This window comes from Lates calcarifer, linkage group LG14, assembly GCF_001640805.2.
Source record: "Lates calcarifer isolate ASB-BC8 linkage group LG14, TLL_Latcal_v3, whole genome shotgun sequence".
NCBI classification, from domain to species: domain Eukaryota; kingdom Metazoa; phylum Chordata; class Actinopteri; family Centropomidae; genus Lates; species Lates calcarifer.
This window is the reverse complement of record NC_066846.1, coordinates 9753048-9772379: the sequence shown is the minus strand read 5'-3', so window position 1 is coordinate 9772379 and position 19332 is coordinate 9753048. Positions and strand designations below refer to the sequence as shown.

Here is a 19332-nt window from a genome sequence, read left to right as displayed (position 1 = left end):
CCATTGTAACGTCACCTTGTAAAAAAATGCATGAAATACTCCTCTGTTGTAGTTTATAACCCTTTAAGTCTTACGCAAGATATTCACAGTCCTGAACCAACCCCCTTGGCATATTTGGCCAGCTAAATGTGTTTGCTAAGCCAGAATTGTCAATAATTAACAGTAGTGTTGTCTTAGTTGAATAATTTCCTCTGTGGAGACGCTCCACCTCCACCTCCACCTGGGGACTGGTTACCAATGTGAACGTGCCCTTCAGTCGTCCAGCCTCCTCTTTGTATTTTTAGCTCAGCATCTGGAGAGGGATTATTACAGCTGGTGAAAATTAGAGGCTTAGATTATGAGACTGAGGAGTTTGTCTTGACACAGCATGTCACTGCTGGAATGCTGGAAACACATGGGGCCAGTAGGGTTAGTTACGCTCTTCACCATCATTCTCTGCTGATTTCTACTGTACTGTCATTACTGAGTTCTTCATTACAACAGTTATTGCTTCCAGACCCTAGATACGCCCCAAAACTGGACCCTCTCTTATCTTAAAAGTTCAAAATAACTCTGTGAACCACCTGTAAATGTTTTGATGTCTAGTCTGCTTCCACTTTCTGCTTCTCTGCCACAGCTACTTTGGCACTATGTATGTTGGGACACTTATTTTGAAGGGCACACACACATGTAGTAGCTACTAAAGTCATATTTTACAACAATTAACCACAAAACACTGCACTCCCATCCTGATGTAGAAGATGTTTAAGTCACTTATAGCGATATATAATATGATATACATTTTGATAAGGACAAAGCAGGGGTTGACTGGTACAATTACAACAGACTGGACTTATAATTACATTTTAAAGGGATAAGTTGGAGGGGTTTCAAGATACAAGTTAATATAAAAAGAGTGTCCATAATTAATACAAGAGAGGTGGAGGTATCTTAACCAAAAACCCTGAACAAATAATAAAACTCTATGTTAAAGTAAAGTCAACTGGTGTGACATTAACTTGGTTGTTATCAAAAATAAATTTCATGCTAGATTTTAGCTATCTAACCAACCCAGTGAACTAGCTTTGTGTCATTTAAGCTAATAGCTGCTAAAATAGCAGTATGTTTGATGAAAAATGGCACAAAAATATACTTTCTGTAGAATCAATTATGAATGGAGCCTAGATAATCAGACTTATTTGCCATTTCATCTTCAGTTTAAAATAATTATACTCTGAATAGCTGAGGAATTAATCTAAGGATAATTAGTATGCTACACTGTAATTTCATTAAGTATTGTTATATTATCTTAATTTAATTCACCTCTAAGATTTCTGTTAAAATAAAGTGTTCTTAGAGCACTTTATCTGAGGGAATCAACCTTTGAGCCAGTTTCTCGCATTAGCTCAAGCTAAAGTTGTTACCTGTTAGCTTAATTAACTGCTGTTAACCGGTGCGTGTCCTGCTGTGGCTTTAACAGAACTTTAAACCCAGATTTACAGCAATTTACTGCTGATAAATTTAAAACCATTAATTTGAGCATCTTTAAAAAACAAAATATATACAACAACCAGATATCATAGCCTAAAACAACGTTTGTTTAGGTGACCCAGGCCACTGGACAGGGGTGGGGTGGGGGGGGCTTCTGCTGCACCATCACCCGCGCCCCCCTGCCTCTGCCTCAGCCTCTGGAAAGTTTTGGTCTCTGGATGAGTTGCAATGATACGCCGTGGGCGGCTGTAGATAAGGTGTTGAGGGAACACCACCAGCCACCAGGGTATAGGATGCCTCAGAGATAGACAAGCCTAATGACGCAACGGGTTTACTCAATACAGCCTAATATTGTGTGGGACAGGATAATACTTGCAGGGTTTCCCACATTTCCTATGACCAAAAGCGGGCTGAGGACTCTGAAACTGACAGATATAACGTGACAGGCGCGCAGTTCAGGAAATAACCTTGTCCGGACACCAGGGCAGCAGGCGATGCAAACTTTCCTGATGGCATACTTTATATTACTTTTCCTACCTTGTGTTTTCAGTGCCCGGGCGGTAAGTTTTGACCATCCTCCTCACCTATGCTTGTCGTTTTATCCATTGTGCGTGCGTAAAAATAACTTATCTTCCTTCTTTTCAGCGCATACTAGTCCCTGGATATGAAACAGCCATCTCTAAAGAGCCATTCAGGGAGAGCCGGAAAGGTAGGTTTTACTTTAGACCTGTGTTTAATTTAGAGGAAAAAGAGAGAGAGGGAGGGAGGGAGGATGCACATTGAACTGGCAGTGAATCTGATATATTTTCAGCTGTGAAAGTTGGTGCTGCAACATAAAACCTGAAGCATGTGGGAGCTTGTGCTTGTTTAGTTTAGTTACCTGTCATTTAACAGCATGATTTAGCTGTTTGCAGAGAGGATTGTGGATTTACTGTCCCTGATCAGAGAGCCATGGGGGAAAAAGTGAGAGCAGTCTTTGTGTTTGAGGTACAGGGGGGAAGCTGCACAAATGTTTTGGAGACAGTTTCTGATTTCACTGTTTGTGTTGTGTTCACTGTTCAGCACAAGTCACTTACACAGTGTTTTTCTGCTCTGTTGCCAGTTCTTACAACAACGGGCAAAGAATGTAAATTCCCATTTCGTCAGGGTGGAAGGCTTCATCATCACTGCATCACCATCTTATCTTCAAGACTGTGGTGAGTCCTCATTAGCCAGCCTGTCTGGATCTACTGTTTTGGTTACACAAACAGTCACTAACATGTGTGTGTAATCACCAGTCGGATTAGACAACTCAACACTTGTACAAGTGCTGCCTCGTCATATTTGGTTTTGTTCAGACGCACACACACTCAGAGCTTCTCCACACCACTCTCACACAGCGTAGGTGTTACATCACAGGCTCTTTGTATGACTTCTCCTCAAGGTGGCATGACCTGAGATGAACAGAAACAGGGGTATTTTCCATCAGACGCCGCTGTGGTGGCTGTGACACTGATGCAGCGTGTAATGGGGGCGTGTAGTCGCACCTAATTACAGCTCGCAGTGATGGGGGATTTGTGCAAGAGTGTCATTGTGACACATTATGCAATTTTTAATGAGGTAATGAGCTAATTGGCTTTAATAAACTGCTCATTGCTGAATCGTTTCTGAGCCTTGTAATGATTTGTGTTATCACAACCAGTTGTTTTTAAAGGTGACGTAAGATAAAATGTAATAACTTCCTGTGTAGATGAAGTTTAGAACACATTTCCTACCAGTACAGTTTATCCTAAGGTAGTAAACAGCTCTCACAGTAAAGCTGTCATGTGGGCATTTTATTGCCTCAGATTGTGACACAGCAGTAAAATCTCTTTTTTTATTAGTTCGATATTTTGAAAAAACAAACAAACAAACAGATGGGCTGAAGGTCTTTCCAGTCGTCATTCTCTGGAATTGAGACAGGAAAGGGTGGGTGCCAGCAAGCTGGAGCAACACCTATGCAATTATATATGGCCCAACATCTCTGGTCCACCTACACTGAAGCTACTGTGATGTGACCCTACATGTTTTTGTGATGTGCTCATGAGCGTAGTGTCGAGATGGGTTTTCTTTATGTACTGCAGCTTCAGTGAGTGGTGCAGAAATATGTTACCTCTCTTTGATTAAATGAGTGAATGATTGACTGTGTTGGTTGGTTATTGAGTTTTTTTTTCATCTTAGTATCAAGCTAGCTGCTAAAAGTGCAGCATTTCCACCACAGAGAAATTAGATTGGGGATTGTTAATATCATCTGCTATGAGTGATTTTATGTAACAATAATTTCAGAAAAAATGATTGAGAAACTGTTAATGGATAAAATAACCAGATATGAATGTCTGCTTTTAGCTGCAAACATCATATAGCAACACTAAGTGTCTTCATCAGCATCAGCATGCTAACATGCTCACAATAACAATGCTATTGATGTTTTAGCGGGTGTAAAGTTTTTCATGTTCAGCATCATAGTTTAGCATGTTAGCATGCTAAAATGTGCTAAACAGTACAGTGGAGGCTCATGGGAATGATAGTACAAGATGAAAAAAAATTTCCTTCAATAGTTTTCGAGATATTTCAGTATAGACCAAAGTGGTGGGCAGACAGTGAATGAATGAATCTAATGTGTTAAGAAAGTTGTTGTCTTTGACTTGCAAAATGCACAATGATCTAATCCAGGCAGAGATGTTATTGACAGATTTGTCGTCTCACAGTGCGTGTCATCATACTGCCCAACCCTAATCTCACTGTAAGTGTTTCATCAGTTTATAATCCAGGTGACTTGCTGCTGACTGTATTATGTGTCTGTCTCTCACAGGTGCTCTCTTACTCATAATTTTGATCGGGACCATAGGTGGGGTTTCTGTGCTCCAGAGAAAACTCAACCAGAAGGTGTAGTTTACTGTTTTATCATGAGAAATACTGTGTGTTTTGATTTGTTTCCTCCTCTAATTCTGCTTTTCCTTCTTTTTTTTTGATGTGTTTCAGTTTTTGTCCACACGTCTCGGAAAGTCACAGACCCATGTCAGGTGAATCCGTGTCAGAATGGAGGCGTCTGCACGCCGATCCCTCCTCTACGAACATTTGAGTGCTCGTGTCCAGAGAGCTTCTCTGGGAGACTGTGTGAACAGAGTAGGTTATTATTCATTCATTCAGTCTGCAGTATTAGAAAGTATCACAGTTGATAACTGCCTGTATTAGACAATCTGTCTACTCTGTGTTGAGTGGTTTCATATCAGTGTGTCACAGTAGGCTGCTTACTGTCAATCACCTGACAGCCACAGAAGGAAACACAAGTCTTTGCCAGGAAATAATCTCTCTAAACATGTTTACAGTTTACGCCATTTATCATCATGTTCATGTTGTTCATAGGAAACATGTAGACAGGGGTTTTGAGTTAATCTACTCACTCCATTACTGTCAAGACATGATGACAAATGACCCACTTACTGGCTTTTTTACTGTTCTTTTCATATCATGGTCTTCATCAGGGAATAGAGTTTGCCTGGTTGTTTTAGTTTTGAATCAGTTAAATGAAAAGGCAGTAAATGACCCCCTGTCATCATGATGATAACTGAAACAACTAAACGACAACTGGGCAAACTCAGCTGAGTGATGATGGCTGTGAGATTGGTTGAAAGGCTTGGAAAAATCCAGTAAGAGGACCTTGAGTGAGATTATTTTGTTGAAAACTATTATGTATATGTGCTATTTTGAAAGCAATTTCATATGATATGCTTTTCAATATACAGAGAGGTATATGGGTAATATTCTCAAGAGTCCTATTTCACACTCCACTTCTTCTTTCTCTCTCTGTTAAAGAGAATTCACCCCCAGTTCCAGAGAAGCCAAAGCAAAAGTGATGAATCAGTTATGAGCCACATGCACACAGGTTTCACTTTGCATCCAAAGCCATTTAAAATGCTCACCACCAAAACAATCAAACACCAAAAAACACTCTGTGTCCACATGCGTCCACTCTGAATGCACCTCGTACAGCCTCAGCCGTCAAACTCTGCTCTGTACGCTCCGCTGAGCTCTTCAGTCTCCTCTCACATTTCAACCTATCGCCTTTTATGTCTTGTGTCGGCTTTTCAGAGAAGTGCTATGAAACCATACACCTGCGCTATTATGACATCGGAGAGTCTTGGGGACGAATTTACCTCCGTAACGTGGAACAGTGCACATGTGTGGCAGGCGAAATCGAGTGTGAAAGAGTCCACTATACAAGTAAGTTGTTTCTTTTCTAATGCACTTTGACAAACTGTTGAACTATTAACTAAGAATGAAATAAAGTTACAGCAAACACTCTTAAGTTTTTAGTGGTTTATACATCGTGTGCAGCTTTTCCCAAAAACTTCAACTAAAGATGAAGAAAACAACTTTTTCATGCCTCAAATGAAAGTAAGAAAAAAAGTATCCGTCTCCTCCCAGCCTGAAAAAAATGTCTTTTTCCTCCCACCAAAATCACCTCCCAGCAGAAGATATGAAAGACAGGTCCTACCCTTTCTTTGATCACAGCTCCATAGTTACAAGAGTAACCATGCCATGGAAGAAAAGGCAGATTATATGACTCACTGTGACTCAGGAATGGTGTTTTAGGACACACCCCATGGGTCCATAAGGTGCTTTCATCTTAACAGATTCTCTGGCATAGAGGGGCGAGCAGCACTAAGGTGGTTTCATGCTCCCTGAACCGAAACTCTTTTTTGTCATGATGGTAGGGGCTTTTCATACAGAGGGAAAAAAGCTTCCTTTTACCTAAGTGCACCTGAATGTGTTTTGACTTGGTTTTCAGCTGAGATTGGAGAGTGGAGGTGCTGAGATCAGTTTTATCTGTTGGCTTACATGACCTAAAATTTTCTTAAGGTGATGAAATCACCTCCTGAAATGCTTGCGTTTAGGCACCGAGGCCTGTGCTCTTTAGATGGTCCCACTGTTCTGGTATATTTCACAGACTGATCTTAGATGAATATTTAGGACTAAATATACTTTATGTACATTATGTGCAGGGTCAATTCGTACTGCAATGTACTGAACTGATGAAGTTATTTTTCAGTGGTGAAATTTCTTTGCATTCATTTATTTGTTTGGCCACTTGGGGGCACCACAAAAAGCTGTTTACACAATTCTGACAATCACGTTTTCATAAAGAGCTGCCTATTTTCACGTTTACATGAAGCGGAACCAGAACAGTTTGAATTTCTGGGCCAGAAAACCAAAACAATGAACTGAAAGATGCTAAAATGCAGTGTGTGTGTGTGTGTGTGTGTGGGGGGGGGGGGGGTGCAAAGTTATGTAATGATAATGTCTTTTGGTTTGTTACTACAAGTGACCTCTGTGACACTACACACTGTTTTTTTGTCAGTTGTTAACATAAAAATATTGACTGATGCAGCTTTAAATTCAGGGAGCACAGAAATAGATACTGAAATAGAAATTCTGATTAATGAGTTAATGACAATTTAAAACATTCATTGAGGCTGAAATTAAACTCAAATAATGATGATAGCGGTTATTTGATGAGAAGTGTTTGATACTAATGAGTTATATTACACACTCAAAGATATGTAAAGGGCTGGTGAATTAACAGTTGTGTGAACTGTAGTGAACTGTCAGTTCTTGATGTGTCCAGAGTGTCGTACGAACCCCTGTCACAATGATGGAACATGTCGACTGATCACATCCACCGGGAAGGAAGTGTGTAACTGCAGGGGTGGCTACAGTGGACCGTACTGCAGCTTCGGTGAGTAAAAGCAAGTCTGCATGATAATGTTTCCCTCATTCAATTAGAGATGCACCGTGTGCTCTGATTAAATATGATCAGAATAATCACATAACACTTATATCAGGCTGAAAATGATGGATAATAGGATTCACATTTTCTAATGGCTGCACAGTTTTAATGAGTGTCTACCAGGCAGTTGAGTGACATCTTTATGTGTTACCCTGTATTTGCCATGTATGCATGTTCATGCGTGAGTGTGTGTGTTTGAATAGTGGTAGCAGGTGAAGACATGAGCGAGCTACTGAACTCGTCCTCAGTTAGTACAACTGTTAAATGCACGCAGAGGGATTTTTTTGAAGACTTGTTCTGACTGATTCCAATGTGAAAGAGATCTGTCATCGCCAAAGATACTCATCTGCATCCGGAAATAGCCTGATTGCATTCATGCTGTTTACATACCTGTGTAAAACTGTGGAATCGAGACACGACTGAGATTGTTCTTTGTGCCTCTGCCCGTGGGTTGTGTGTGTGTGTGTGTGTGTGTGTGCGCGCGCAGAGCCAGAGGCAGAGTGCTATAACAGCAGGGGCAGAGGTTACCGAGGGCTGGTGAGCACCACGGTGTCTGGCGCCCGGTGTCTGCCCTGGAACTCGGACCTGCTCCATGATGAGCTCCATGTGGGCACGGTGGTCGCGTCGCCCCTCAAGGGCCTTGGCGAGCACGCCTACTGCAGGTGTGTGTGTGTGTGTGTGTGTGTGTGTATATTTCTGGTAGCATCATGACAAATGAAAAATACTTCTAATTACAGGCTTTCTAATTATAATAATAGCTTATCTGTAAAGCCAGATTTCCTTATTCTTCTGCCCTAAAATCTATTTTAAAACAGACTTTTTACCCTGTGCTAACAAAGCTGTTTTCTAGTCCTACTCCTTATCTGTCAAGTTCATGTGCCAGTACTCGTCACTCATATGCATGAGCCCTCAATGATATCTACTCAGAGGCAGCAAGCAACCATAAAACCACCATGAGCTTTAAAGAAGCACATAGTGAACCCAGTCTGTGTATGATTATTAAAAAAAAAAAAAACTGGTCTTATCTCCGGCACATTCAGTCCTCCTCCATTTCTTCTTGCTTTCAGTTGTTGCTATGACTACCCAGAAGCCATATAGCATGCCTACAGCAAACGATGTATGCCCAGAAATGTCCCAATCATCAAAGAAAAGCCAATTTCAAGCAAACTTTGAATGCAAACACACAGGCTTAGACTGTCTGACTAGAACAGACTCAGATGGATTCTGTGCGTTTAGCGTTAGTTTACTGCTGGTAAAAGTTGCATATTGTGGCTCTAATATGAATTAAAACCTCCCTCCTAATCATTAAAACTTTCATTAAAATCATTGGACTGTGAGTGTGAGGTGTTTCCAGAGATCAAACCCAGCTTTCACCTCTTCATACAAAATAACAACAAAAGCCCCTGGAAGCCATTTAGCTACTCTATTGTACTGAGTAATGCCACACCTACAAACACTCTGTCACACTGTGTGTGTGTGTGTGTGTGCAGAAACCCAGACGGGGACAAGAAGCCGTGGTGCTACACACTAAATGATGGTGCCATCTCCTGGGAGTACTGTGACGTCCCCTCCTGTGTGATGCCTGTGTGTGAGTAAAGGGGACACAGGACAGGAGTTTTGTAGTCTCTTTTCTGCTGTCAGCGGAACAGCGACTCCTCAGGAAAACATGTTTTTAGTCTTAATTTCACCACTGAATGAGTCTACTGATATACATCTATGATTTGCCATATGGTTAAGGCGTCATATATCTGTTACTTTGGCCCGACATGTTTGCAAGACAGCTTTTGCTTCCTTCATTTGCTTTTTTTAAATGGCCAAAAAGAAGCCAGAGATTTATTTCCTTATCTAACTTATTAAGGATGACACATTAATTTATCTGTCCTTAAATGCCTCTTTGAATATAAGTATAAAAAGCATGAAAAAGGCTTCTCACGAAGGCCGCTTGCTGCATCTTTCCATATCTTTATTGTCCCCGCCTTGACTAGATGACACAGCCGCTGACACTTTCCATCTGAGAAACATTCAGAACAGCTCAACACCTCAATAAATAAAAACTGAAAGTGTGGAGAATGCAGCTGATCCCTGCTGAGTCACGCCTGCTGAATTCAGCCGAGTTGACTTGTTCAGAGGCGGAGCTTTTTTTTTTTTCTTTAAAAAGAAAAGAAAAAAAAAAAAACGTGGGCCCGATGAGATAAGGGGGGAAATAAGGCATGAGTCACGGTGAATCAGCGTGTCATGTCAGGTGGAAGCAAATGTTTATGTGGAGAGTGGGGTTTGGTGCAGTTGGCCCGTTTGTCAGGATGCCAGGTGGGTGTGTGTGTGCGCGCAAAAAAATCCACAAGCTCGTTCCATCTGTTGTGCTCTCTTCAGCATATGATTTGCAGCATGAAGATGCCTCCGTTTCCCTGACATTATCACCTTATAGAAGAGCTTTTGTGCTTCTTGAAGGGAGGAATCAGCCACCAGCAAAATGGAAAATACACAGGAGAGGTATCTAGGAAGTGTGCTAGTAAAATAGTCTAGCTGTTAAGACTAGTTTGTAGTGATGTTGGTTAGAAAATCCTTCTTTATAGTAGCGTTTACTAATATACAATAATTCACTTGTTTCCTCACTCAGCTTCTTCTCGAAGGGTTATCCCGTTCAACGTGCTGCCCGTCGTTAAAAAACCTAACCCCCAAAAGCCAGCCAAGAAGCCTGTGTGTGGGAAAAAGCACAAGAAGAGGCTGTCGATAGCCAGGGGCCGCATCCTGGGTGGAAACTCAGCTCTGCCGGGGACTCACCCGTGGATGGCGGCGATTTACATCGGCCAGTCGGACTTCTGCGCCGGCACCCTCGTCTCCTCTTGTTGGGTCGTCTCCGCGGCGCACTGCTTCTTCCGCAAGTATGTCATTTCAGCTGTTTGATATAAGGGTTTTAGAGTCAACATACTGTACAGGATGTCTTTTTTTAAAACTGAATGGAAGATTTTCACTAAGCACTTCTAAAACTTTGTGAGTGAAAGCACATTTGTTGTCCTTGGGAGCCCTTTTCAGCCTGTCTGTGTGTGTGCGTGTGTGTGTGTGTGTGGAAGGCTGAAAGCTTAGTTTGAGTCAGCAATGTAAGAAAAAAAAATCCTTCACGAAACATTCTTTATTCAGAGGGGAGCAAACTGTTTTCTGACCGTCGCAGCGGAGGAAGAGGCCACGTCATTTAAAGACTGTGACCCCTCAGCTTTATGAACGCACTATATTTAGACCAGCATCCAGTTCGAGGAAAAACCTAAGAACATCTCGTGCACAGACGCTGTTTACAGACAAATACATACATGTGCGCCTGATGTCAGCAAACAGGCATAACGTTGTCATTGTTCAAGTTCAAAGATCTTTTGTTAAAGCACGTGGACATAAGTAACAGAGTGCAAACGGCCATTTTATCTTCTAAAAGCTGCTTTTTCTTTTAATATACATTCACTACTAAACTGTTTTTACCATGTGCAGTTTGGTTGAAGCAGAACAAGAGTCCACAGTGTTCATTGCACACACTACAGTACAAAATCCTCTGGGGAGATTAGATCCTTAGATCCATTTTGCAGCAGTCTACCTGAAAGTCTGCTGTGGATTTTAGTAAGTCTTGGAGGTAAAACAGAGGTCAGGGCGTCTCAGGATTCAGCGCCTGGAGATAATTCTGGAGATTTCAGACTGAAATGTTATACAGATGGACAGTATTGTCAGTTTATCCTTTTCTGTGCCAGTGATTAAAAAAAAAAATCTTCCTCCAGCCCCCTGAGGTCTCAGCTCCGCGTGGTGCTCGGCCAGCAGAGATTCAACGTCACCGATCCCAACACCAGGACGTTCGGAGTGGAGGAGTACATCTTTCCAAAGCAGTTCTCAGTGTTTAATCCAACGCTACATGACATTGGTAATCATTAATTGCACACACACACACACACAGGATACACACATACCAGTGACTCACATAAACTAGGAGACCTCCTGTCCCCATTCAGAAACACACAAACTCACTCAAGACCCTGGTCTGCGTGCACAGCTGTGCGTCACTGAGCAGCTGTGTCCCTGCGCTCCCCCCGCATCAACACACACAGATACTCTCACACACACACACACAGACACACTTACAGTTGGGTGTGGCAGTTTCGCTGGCCAAACGGAGTCTCCAAGTCTACCACTTGCTTCATCACTTTAACTACATGTTTCAGTGTCTCTTTGCCTGTTTCATAACACTGCACTGTTTTTTTGTGTCAGTTCTGATCAAACTGAAGAAGCAGGACGGACGGTGTGTGAGGAGAACCCCATTCATCGCGCCCATCTGTCTCCCGGACAAAAACACGACGTTCCCCGACGGCTACTGCTGCACTATCAGCGGCTGGGGACACATGCATGAGAGTGAGTGATGAGGACATGGTGGCAGCTATTCACAGATCCGAGTGTGTGTGTGTGAAGTTCTCCAAGTCATAGAAATCGCTAAATAAGCTTCTACAAATACATACATAATAATGGTGTGTTTTGGCCTTAAATGCAACTTGTGTAATTGATGTAATCGAGCAACTAACTGACTAACTAACTTTTCTTTTTGGTGTTATTTGTGTTTTATCTGACAGAGGCAGAGGGTTATTCCAGTCTACAGGAGGCCGGAGTGAGGCTGATTCCTCATGATACTTGCAGGAAGCCGGACGTCTACGGCAATCACGTCACGGCCGACATGATCTGCGCGGGGCTCGGCGGCTGCGTCGACGCATGCCAGGTAGGAAAGCACAGAGTGTGGTTATTAAGTCTAACGCTGCTGAGTGGAGGTTTCCCAACAGAAGCATCTGTACGATTTAAAACTGATTTAGCTACGTAACAGTATGGAATGATCACGATCACGTCTTCTGGCCAAAACACACCCCTGAAGTCCACATAGCTGTTGACCTCCTCCCTCAGGTCTGCAAGAGTCGATCTCAGAAAGTTGTCTTGAGTTATCCGAGCACTTTAGATGGCAGCAGGGATTCCCCTGTGAGTGCAGTGCAGGGGGAAGTTAGTGAAGGTCTCATATCTGCAGAGGTGTCCTCAGTGGCAGACTACCCACTCAGCCCGCTGTGTAAAATATTTAAGTTCCTTCCACTTAAATTAAATGTCACAGTCAACTGTTTACCTCACGGGCTAGAGTGCAATTTTTAGTAATATGTTAAGTTTGAAGTGTGTGACTCAGCTGTTTGTGTGCCTCGGCTTTGATCTGTGCATGTATGTTTATGAGTGTGGACTGTATCCCCTCAGGGCGACTCCGGGGGCCCTCTGGCTTGCGCGAGGAATGATGTCAGCTTCCTGTATGGGATCATCAGTTGGGGGGAGGGCTGCGGTCGCTCTGGAAAACCCGGTGTTTACACTAAAGTGGTGAACTATATCGACTGGATCAATTCAGTGATCAGACGCAAACCAAAGGCTTCATGAACTGAACGTTGACTTTAATATGAGATATTGTACTGTATTATATTGTTACTGTTTTTTATTATAATGCTTGTGGAAGTTTATAGTTGACCTTTTTTAACTGTGAAACATTTTGTGACTGAATAAACCTTTGCTGACTTGATAAAGCTTCGAGTGTCTTTGGGACTAATTAGATCACAGTGTAAGGCAGTTAAAGTAGCTAGACAAAACAATCACACCTCAAAGTGCAGTTGCTGTTTTTTCACCTGGAAGCTTTCAGCTTACTTAGGAAATATACAAAAATGAGTGAATAAAATAAATGTTTAACCACAACAGGAAAATGCATATTTACTGCTGTTTATCTCTTTCTCATGCACAAGAATTTACAATTCATTGTTTACTTTTATTTTGATTTCAGCACATCATACATGCGGTTCACTTTCAGTAGTTTCCTAATTTGACATGTTTTTAACATGTTTTTTCTCCCTCAATTTCCTTTAGCAAGCTACAAATACTAATAATAACTAATAATGCTAAACCAAAAAACAACCCAATATCTTCTGTTAGATTTCTAAATAAATATTTCGTGTGTGTTTGTCTTTCCCATTTTTTCCAAGTGCAAGTAAATGCCTCTTAATGTCCAGAAGTCTTTATGAAATGTGTTATTTGTGGTATGAGAATCATGTGATTGTTTATTCCAGTAGTTTTCCCTGCTGCAGCAGGTGGTGTAAAGCAGCCCAGGTGGCAGCAGCAATGGCTGGTGCACACACACACACACGCAGAGAGAGAGAGACAGTGGTCATGCCATTTTCCATGTGCCTTGCTGGGGGCGAGTTTGCGCCCCACGAGCAGAGAGAGCAGCTATTTTGAAAGTGACCCCTCATTCAGGCAGCGACTCTGCAGCTGTCAGGAACTATGACTGAAGATGACGGATTCTGTTGTCGTGGAGGGATACGCCAGACTCAGAGATGGAAAAAAGGTCTTAAGCTTGACTAAAAGTGTTGTCGGGATATGGCAGAAGTACTTCGGCGCACTTTAATCTGTGCTTAAAAAAAGTTTGTTTTGCTTTTCTTTTACAGTGGAAAACTAGGTGGCTCGTTCTTCGCAAGCCGTCGCCTGTAGCAGGTAAAGAATAAAATGTCGACGTTTACCGGTCAGTGTTGCACTTTCACGCTGGTTTCTGACTATGGCTGTCACTGAAATGTGAACATTTTGCGCAGCGTGTAAACAAATGAATGCGCACTTTATCTTCCGCCGCAATGGAGGAAGCTCAGTTGAACGTATCAGGTGCTGCTCGGTGTGTTTTCCAGCAGCATGGACCTTCCTGTCTTGCCACGGCCTGGTTTGTGTTCGTATATTCACAACATGGGCCTCGTCTGTGGGCTCAGTGTAATGTTCACAATGAATTTCCAAACTGTCCAAACCGAAGCAGAAACCTGGGACGAAACTTTAAGTCCTTGAATGTGTAGGAAAGACTTGAAATGAAGTGTCCAGTCAGTGAGGTAACACAAAGGCTCAGAGAGAAAAAGAGCTGTTTTTGTTAATTTCTGACTACAGATTCTTTAAAGCTTATGGGGGTTAATAAAAAATATTTTTTTATTGTTAATTTTTGGCCTTGAATTCGGCTGTAAAGTCAGGGCCACATTTCACACCTGTAATTAAAGACGTGTTCTGTTACACACAATGTGGGGACTTTAAGGTTACAGTATTCAGCTTTGAATCTGCCCTGATGCTTTCAGAGGAAGTTTTTTCTTTGTGTTGCCTCACTGTTGTTTGTGCAGAACATTTATTTTGACACTCATTTTTCTTACTTCACATTCACAATTCACCTTGACTTTCTCACACATTGGGTTCATATAAAAGTTGGTGTGCGACAGGTTTTCAAATTATTTCAGAGCATCATTTTTCAGGCTTAAATAATCCTACTGACTCTTTGATATCACCATTGATGTTAATGTCCTAAAGACAGACTGAGTGAGTCTGGACCTGCAGTTTGGTCACATTTACTGAGGAGGCTTCATGTTGCCTGTTATCCAAACCCTTCAGTTTGTCAGTTACCGTTGTGGTTTTTTGTGAATAAGCAACTGTGAATGATGAATTGTCTGTATTCTGTTACACTGTGCCACAGAAAAGTTTCTCTGGATATCTGGTGCTGGACAACTTAACATGCTCGGCAGGTTAGACTGAGGTTGAGTGCTGCTCCTCCTCAGATCTTCGATGTCAGTGTTTTCACAGCTGTCTGCGCTCATCCCTCAGTTATGTGTGTTAAGAGGTGTGTTCGTGTGAGGGAGAGCAATGCGCGCGCACACACACAGACACACACACACACACACACACACACACACACACACACACACACACACTCTCTTGTTTTGTCAGTTGACACTGATTGTTTCAAGGTGCCAAAGACAAGAGGACACTCCAACACCTACTGTGTGTCAGAACACATCTTATTAGTATATGACGCTGTAAGGATTTCAGCTTTCCAGTCATTTATAGGAAAGTGTCACATTTAAAGTTGTACAAAACTTAAACATTAACTGCAGTTAAGTAAGTGTTAGGTATTTTTCTGCCTTTGTCACGTTTCATATTAACTCCCTGACTTCTCCAGACTGCCTCGTGCTGCTGGTTTTCAAAGACAAGTCCGACAAAGCGCAGGGCAACAAGGAGAGAGCCTGTGTCACCTTGGAGGAGATCTGCGGCCTGGAAGCAGGACAGTGGTATGAGGGAGTGGCTTTCACTCTGGCCATCCTCTGTCTGAACCAGGCCGCTCTACTGGGTTTCGACAGCAGGGAGGCCTTGCAGGCGTGGGACATCCGCCTACGGTACAGCCTCGGAGAGGGTGAGAAAATCTACTGGTGCTTCTACTTCTACGTTTTGTTCTTCTGGTGTATCACTTCCTCGAAATTTACAAAATAGCACAATATTTGACCTCACGGTGGTGTAGTTAAAGCAGTTCTGAACAAGCAGAGTAGTTCATCCATCATGCTGGCAGGTGTTTCAGTGTTTAAAATTAACTGCAGTCAAAGGAAAATCAAACCTAACCTTAAGTTTGCACCTTTCCAGAACAACGGATAAAAGTTCACAGATGTAGATTTCCTGGTGGTTAATCAAATTTAAATAAATAAATCAATGTATGTTTCTGCCCACTGCTGTTATATGAATATCAGGAGTTGGTTTGTCAGGATAAACAGTTGATGATGCTACTTCTCCAGTCAGCTGACATTAAACCGCTGTAGAAGACGAGGACACACCAAGATGGCGCAGTTAAAAGAGCGCAACTCAAACCGCATATGACCAAACACAATGCAGAAACTGGTGGAAAGGGATCACACGCTTCATGTACCTCTTGATTTATTTGCTGAATCTGTTTCTGTCTTTTGTTGATTCACCAACTTTTCCACCTCAGCCAAGCTTAAAAACTTTTTTTTTAAAATCATGTTTGAGATTTTATTCTGAATTTCCAACATTTCCAAATTGAAACTGTGCCTAAAAACAGGAGGACGGAGACCTGTGTTAGAATATTCTCTGGCCTGTTGGTCATAGCAGAAAAGCTTGATTTATGAAAGCCTTACAGGTGATGGGCAGGATCTTAAACACACTCCATTCGCTGACCTGCAGAAAGTGAAACGGAGGCAAGACACAGGATTAAGGAGTTGCTTGGATAAGCAGCAGTTTCTGTATTGATGATTTATTCAGGCAAGAGAACAACATGGTACAGTCGTCCAGCTGGGATAATTGACTGTAAGGTGCGAAAGTTGGAAGAACTTGGAAAAAGTTGCATGTGTAAACAATTATTTATCAGTGTTCGTGTTTTGTTTTTTTTTACTTTTATATTCAGTTAGTTTTTGACTTTGCACGTTTATTAGCATTTCCCTTCAATTTGATTTGACAGAGCTGCGTAATAACATGTAAAATTTACAGCACTGATATATGAGACGTTAGGGGCACCGACCTTTGTCTGCAAAAGAAATAAATGTTAATTTGTAGCCTAGTGCAGACACTCGTTGACATATACATAGTCTGCTGTGTGGATCTATGATGTAAGTTACATAAATGATAAACAGACAGGAGCTATTAATAGTGCTGGACTGTTCAGCTGGTGACAGGAATCCAGCCGAGTTTTACAGCAGTCACTAATGAGAGTGTTACAACCTGATTGTGTGGAGGAGGACGTGTTGCTTAATTTGGCGTTTGTTTATGTCAAAATATACACGTGTGCTTGCCTTTATAGACGCACCTGTATCTGCTCAGGCACGCACGTGTTGAGAGAGTGTGTGTGTGTGTGTGTGTGTGTGTGTGTGTGTGTGTGTGGTGTGTGTGTGTGTGTGTGTGGCCTGACGCTCAATGCCACGGAGTGTGGAGTGTGGAGTGCGTCCAAAACCAGAAGAAATGTCACCTGCCAGCCTGCGCGCAGAGCTTTTGTTGTCGCGTGTGACACCGCATGAATCTCTCTCAACCTGAGTGATGACGTGACGCAGCTGGCCGACATTTCCTCATCATCGCCTCCATTAATCTCAAGTTTTTGTTCAGCGCTGTAAAAATCTTTGACTCGGTGCTGCAGGGGAACTCCACACATGCTTTGAATGAAATTGTACAATCTCACAGGCAGAAATAAAACTTAAATGTATGATGTGTTTATGTCCAGCTTTCTTCTTTGGTTTCGTATTAGCAACAACACAGACTCAGTTGCACAGATGTTTATGACAGGATTTGATGGATTGCGTTGGGCTTTAGATCTGAGCCTGTTGTGTTCAGGACTCGGCCTGCAGATTTCACTCTGTGTGTGTGTGCAGCTGTTTCTTCTTTTCCTGGTGAATGAAATCAAATCCACGATGAAGTAATGATTGTGTAAGGACACTGTTTTCCATCCTCTAAAGTTTTACTCCAGTTATTTTCAGCTGTTTCCTGATGGAGTCTGATTAAAATCTAAGTTTGTTTACAATCCAGCTTCCTATAGTCCTACAGTGTCTATCAGTATAATGCTCACTCTAATGACATATTGACATTTTGAAAAATACAGTTATTTGCTCTCTTGCTGAGAGTTGGATTAGATGATCGATACCACTCTCATGTCTGTACGGTAGAATTGTTGCATTATACTTTAAGATCTAAAACCTGAGCGTCTGTTCTTGTCATTTTTTTTTTTCACCTGCTTCTCTGCTCACTCTGTTCTGTGCTCAGTTCACAGATTCAGTGTCGGAGTCTTACCAGGGACCAGGTTGGAGACTGGACCTGCAACTCTTCATTTGTGCAACAACTTACTGGCTCTGGCCCGGGACGTCCCTCCTGTTATCATCGGCCACTGGAACCTTCCGGACCTGCGCAGATATGGACCCGTACCCAATGGATTTGTGTTTGAGGGAGGAACAAGATGCGGTTACTGTAAGTTCATCGTTACTTACGTTGCTACTTTTATGCGACATTTGGACGTTTTTAATTTAGTTTAACTGGGCATTTAGCTTTTGTGCAGCTCCATAAAATTATATTTTGTGTTTGGCAGAAGGTTCTTTAAAGCATCGAGATAATTGGCTGTTATGCTGAAACAGCACAGTTGTGTTTGTGAAGCATGAGGGGAATTTAACGAACTATAAAAAAAAAGCTATAATGGAGTAGTATGAGTATGAGTAATGGACATTTGGTACATTTAGTTAAATCATTTTATACCACAAAAAACAAGTGGGAGGATTACAAAACAGAACGTCTATAACAAAACTGGGACAGAAATAAATAATAGCAAGGTTAAAATAAGAAAAGAAGATAAGCAAAATGGAGTCAGCAGCCTTCCATATATAGTGAAAATGAAACAAATAAAATGTGTTTTTAAGGAGAGACAAACAGTCTCAGAACAGGCACATTAAACACTATCTTTCATCATCTCATGACCGCAGTGTCTCCTGAGTGAAATTGGGGTCGCACCATTAGAGGCTAATAGCTCATTAAATCATGATATGAGCCGTGTTTTCCTTATGTCTTTCACAAACAGACCCAATAAGCACAGGCTGTGACTCGAGGTGATTCATTTGTATCTTTTATTCAGCAGTGTTAAAGAAAGAGAGGCTCCTTCCCCATACAATAACGTCATGTGCAACTGTGAATCAACCACATGCTTTACAGCCGCTCAGAAGAGCTGAAGAAGCTCTAAGTTTGGGTCTTTGTGATAATTAAGTTGTTCTGCCTTCATTCTGCCAGTGTGGTTTGTGCAAAATATAATCCCTTTTTCTTGTGACGGCAACACAAAATAGTCTGCACAATCAATGTTTGGGTCCAGCAGTCCAGAGAAAATGGATTATTCTGGCCTCAACTCACCCCCCTCCCCCCAGGCCTGTTTTTAAGTTAAGGACTGTCTGGATGAAAACTCGTAGCTGGAGGGAGATTAGTTTTGATCACGCTGTTGTCGTCTGTAACGTCAGGGTGATGAATAATTGATTAAGTGTGGACAACTGAATGTGATTCATTCGTTTGTGTTCACAAACCAAGAACACAAAGGTATTCAGAAGCCTCTGTCACATTCTGGGTACATGTTTGTGGGTTTCTGTTTTAAGTCATAGAAGCTGTTAAACATAGTAAATACAGTTGCTTCTGATTCAGTCCATCCCTCAGGACGTTCGATTTAAATCATTGTTTCAGTGCTGATTCCTGTGTGCAAC

General features: G+C 41.9%; 2 protein-coding genes across 7 annotated transcripts in view; both read left to right on the top strand.

The window, feature by feature from the left end:
• The first annotated feature begins 1719 nt into the window (after positions 1-1719).
• LOC108897049 (hepatocyte growth factor activator) lies at positions 1720-12853 on the top strand. 3 transcript variants are annotated; one of them, XM_051075478.1, is made up of 15 exons: positions 1720-2030; positions 2116-2179; positions 2573-2666; positions 4301-4374; positions 4471-4614; positions 5581-5712; positions 7118-7228; positions 7767-7941; positions 8770-8867; positions 9650-9769; positions 9897-10161; positions 11038-11177; positions 11522-11662; positions 11878-12020; positions 12533-12853. In XM_051075478.1, exons 1-15 carry the CDS (start codon positions 1965-1967, stop codon positions 12704-12706), a joined length of 1941 nt encoding a protein of 646 aa, XP_050931435.1. In that variant the 5' UTR covers positions 1720-1964; the 3' UTR covers positions 12707-12853. The 3 variants fall into 3 exon arrangements, with proteins under 3 accessions (XP_050931435.1, XP_018551958.1, XP_018551959.1); XM_018696442.2 differs by lacking the exon at positions 9650-9769 and having other exon boundaries at positions 1723-2030; XM_018696443.2 differs by lacking the exons at positions 7767-7941; positions 8770-8867; positions 9650-9769 and having other exon boundaries at positions 1725-2030.
• Positions 12854-13388: 535 nt separating this feature from the next.
• Positions 13389-19332, top strand: part of LOC108897048 (protein Dok-7) — a 31947-nt gene continuing 26003 nt past the window's right edge. For 2 of the 4 annotated variants that reach the window (XM_018696438.2, XM_018696437.2), the window contains exons 1-4: positions 13393-13661; positions 13762-13807; positions 15294-15524; positions 17867-18067. In XM_018696438.2, the coding sequence (XP_018551954.1) occupies positions 13608-13661; positions 13762-13807; positions 15294-15524; positions 17867-18067 (532 nt within the window). In that variant the 5' untranslated portion in view covers positions 13393-13607. Of the gene's footprint in view, positions 13662-13761; positions 13808-15293; positions 15525-17866; positions 18068-19332 lie in introns of all 4 variants that reach the window. The other 2 variants (XM_018696439.2, XM_018696441.2) reach the window with 2 other exon arrangements.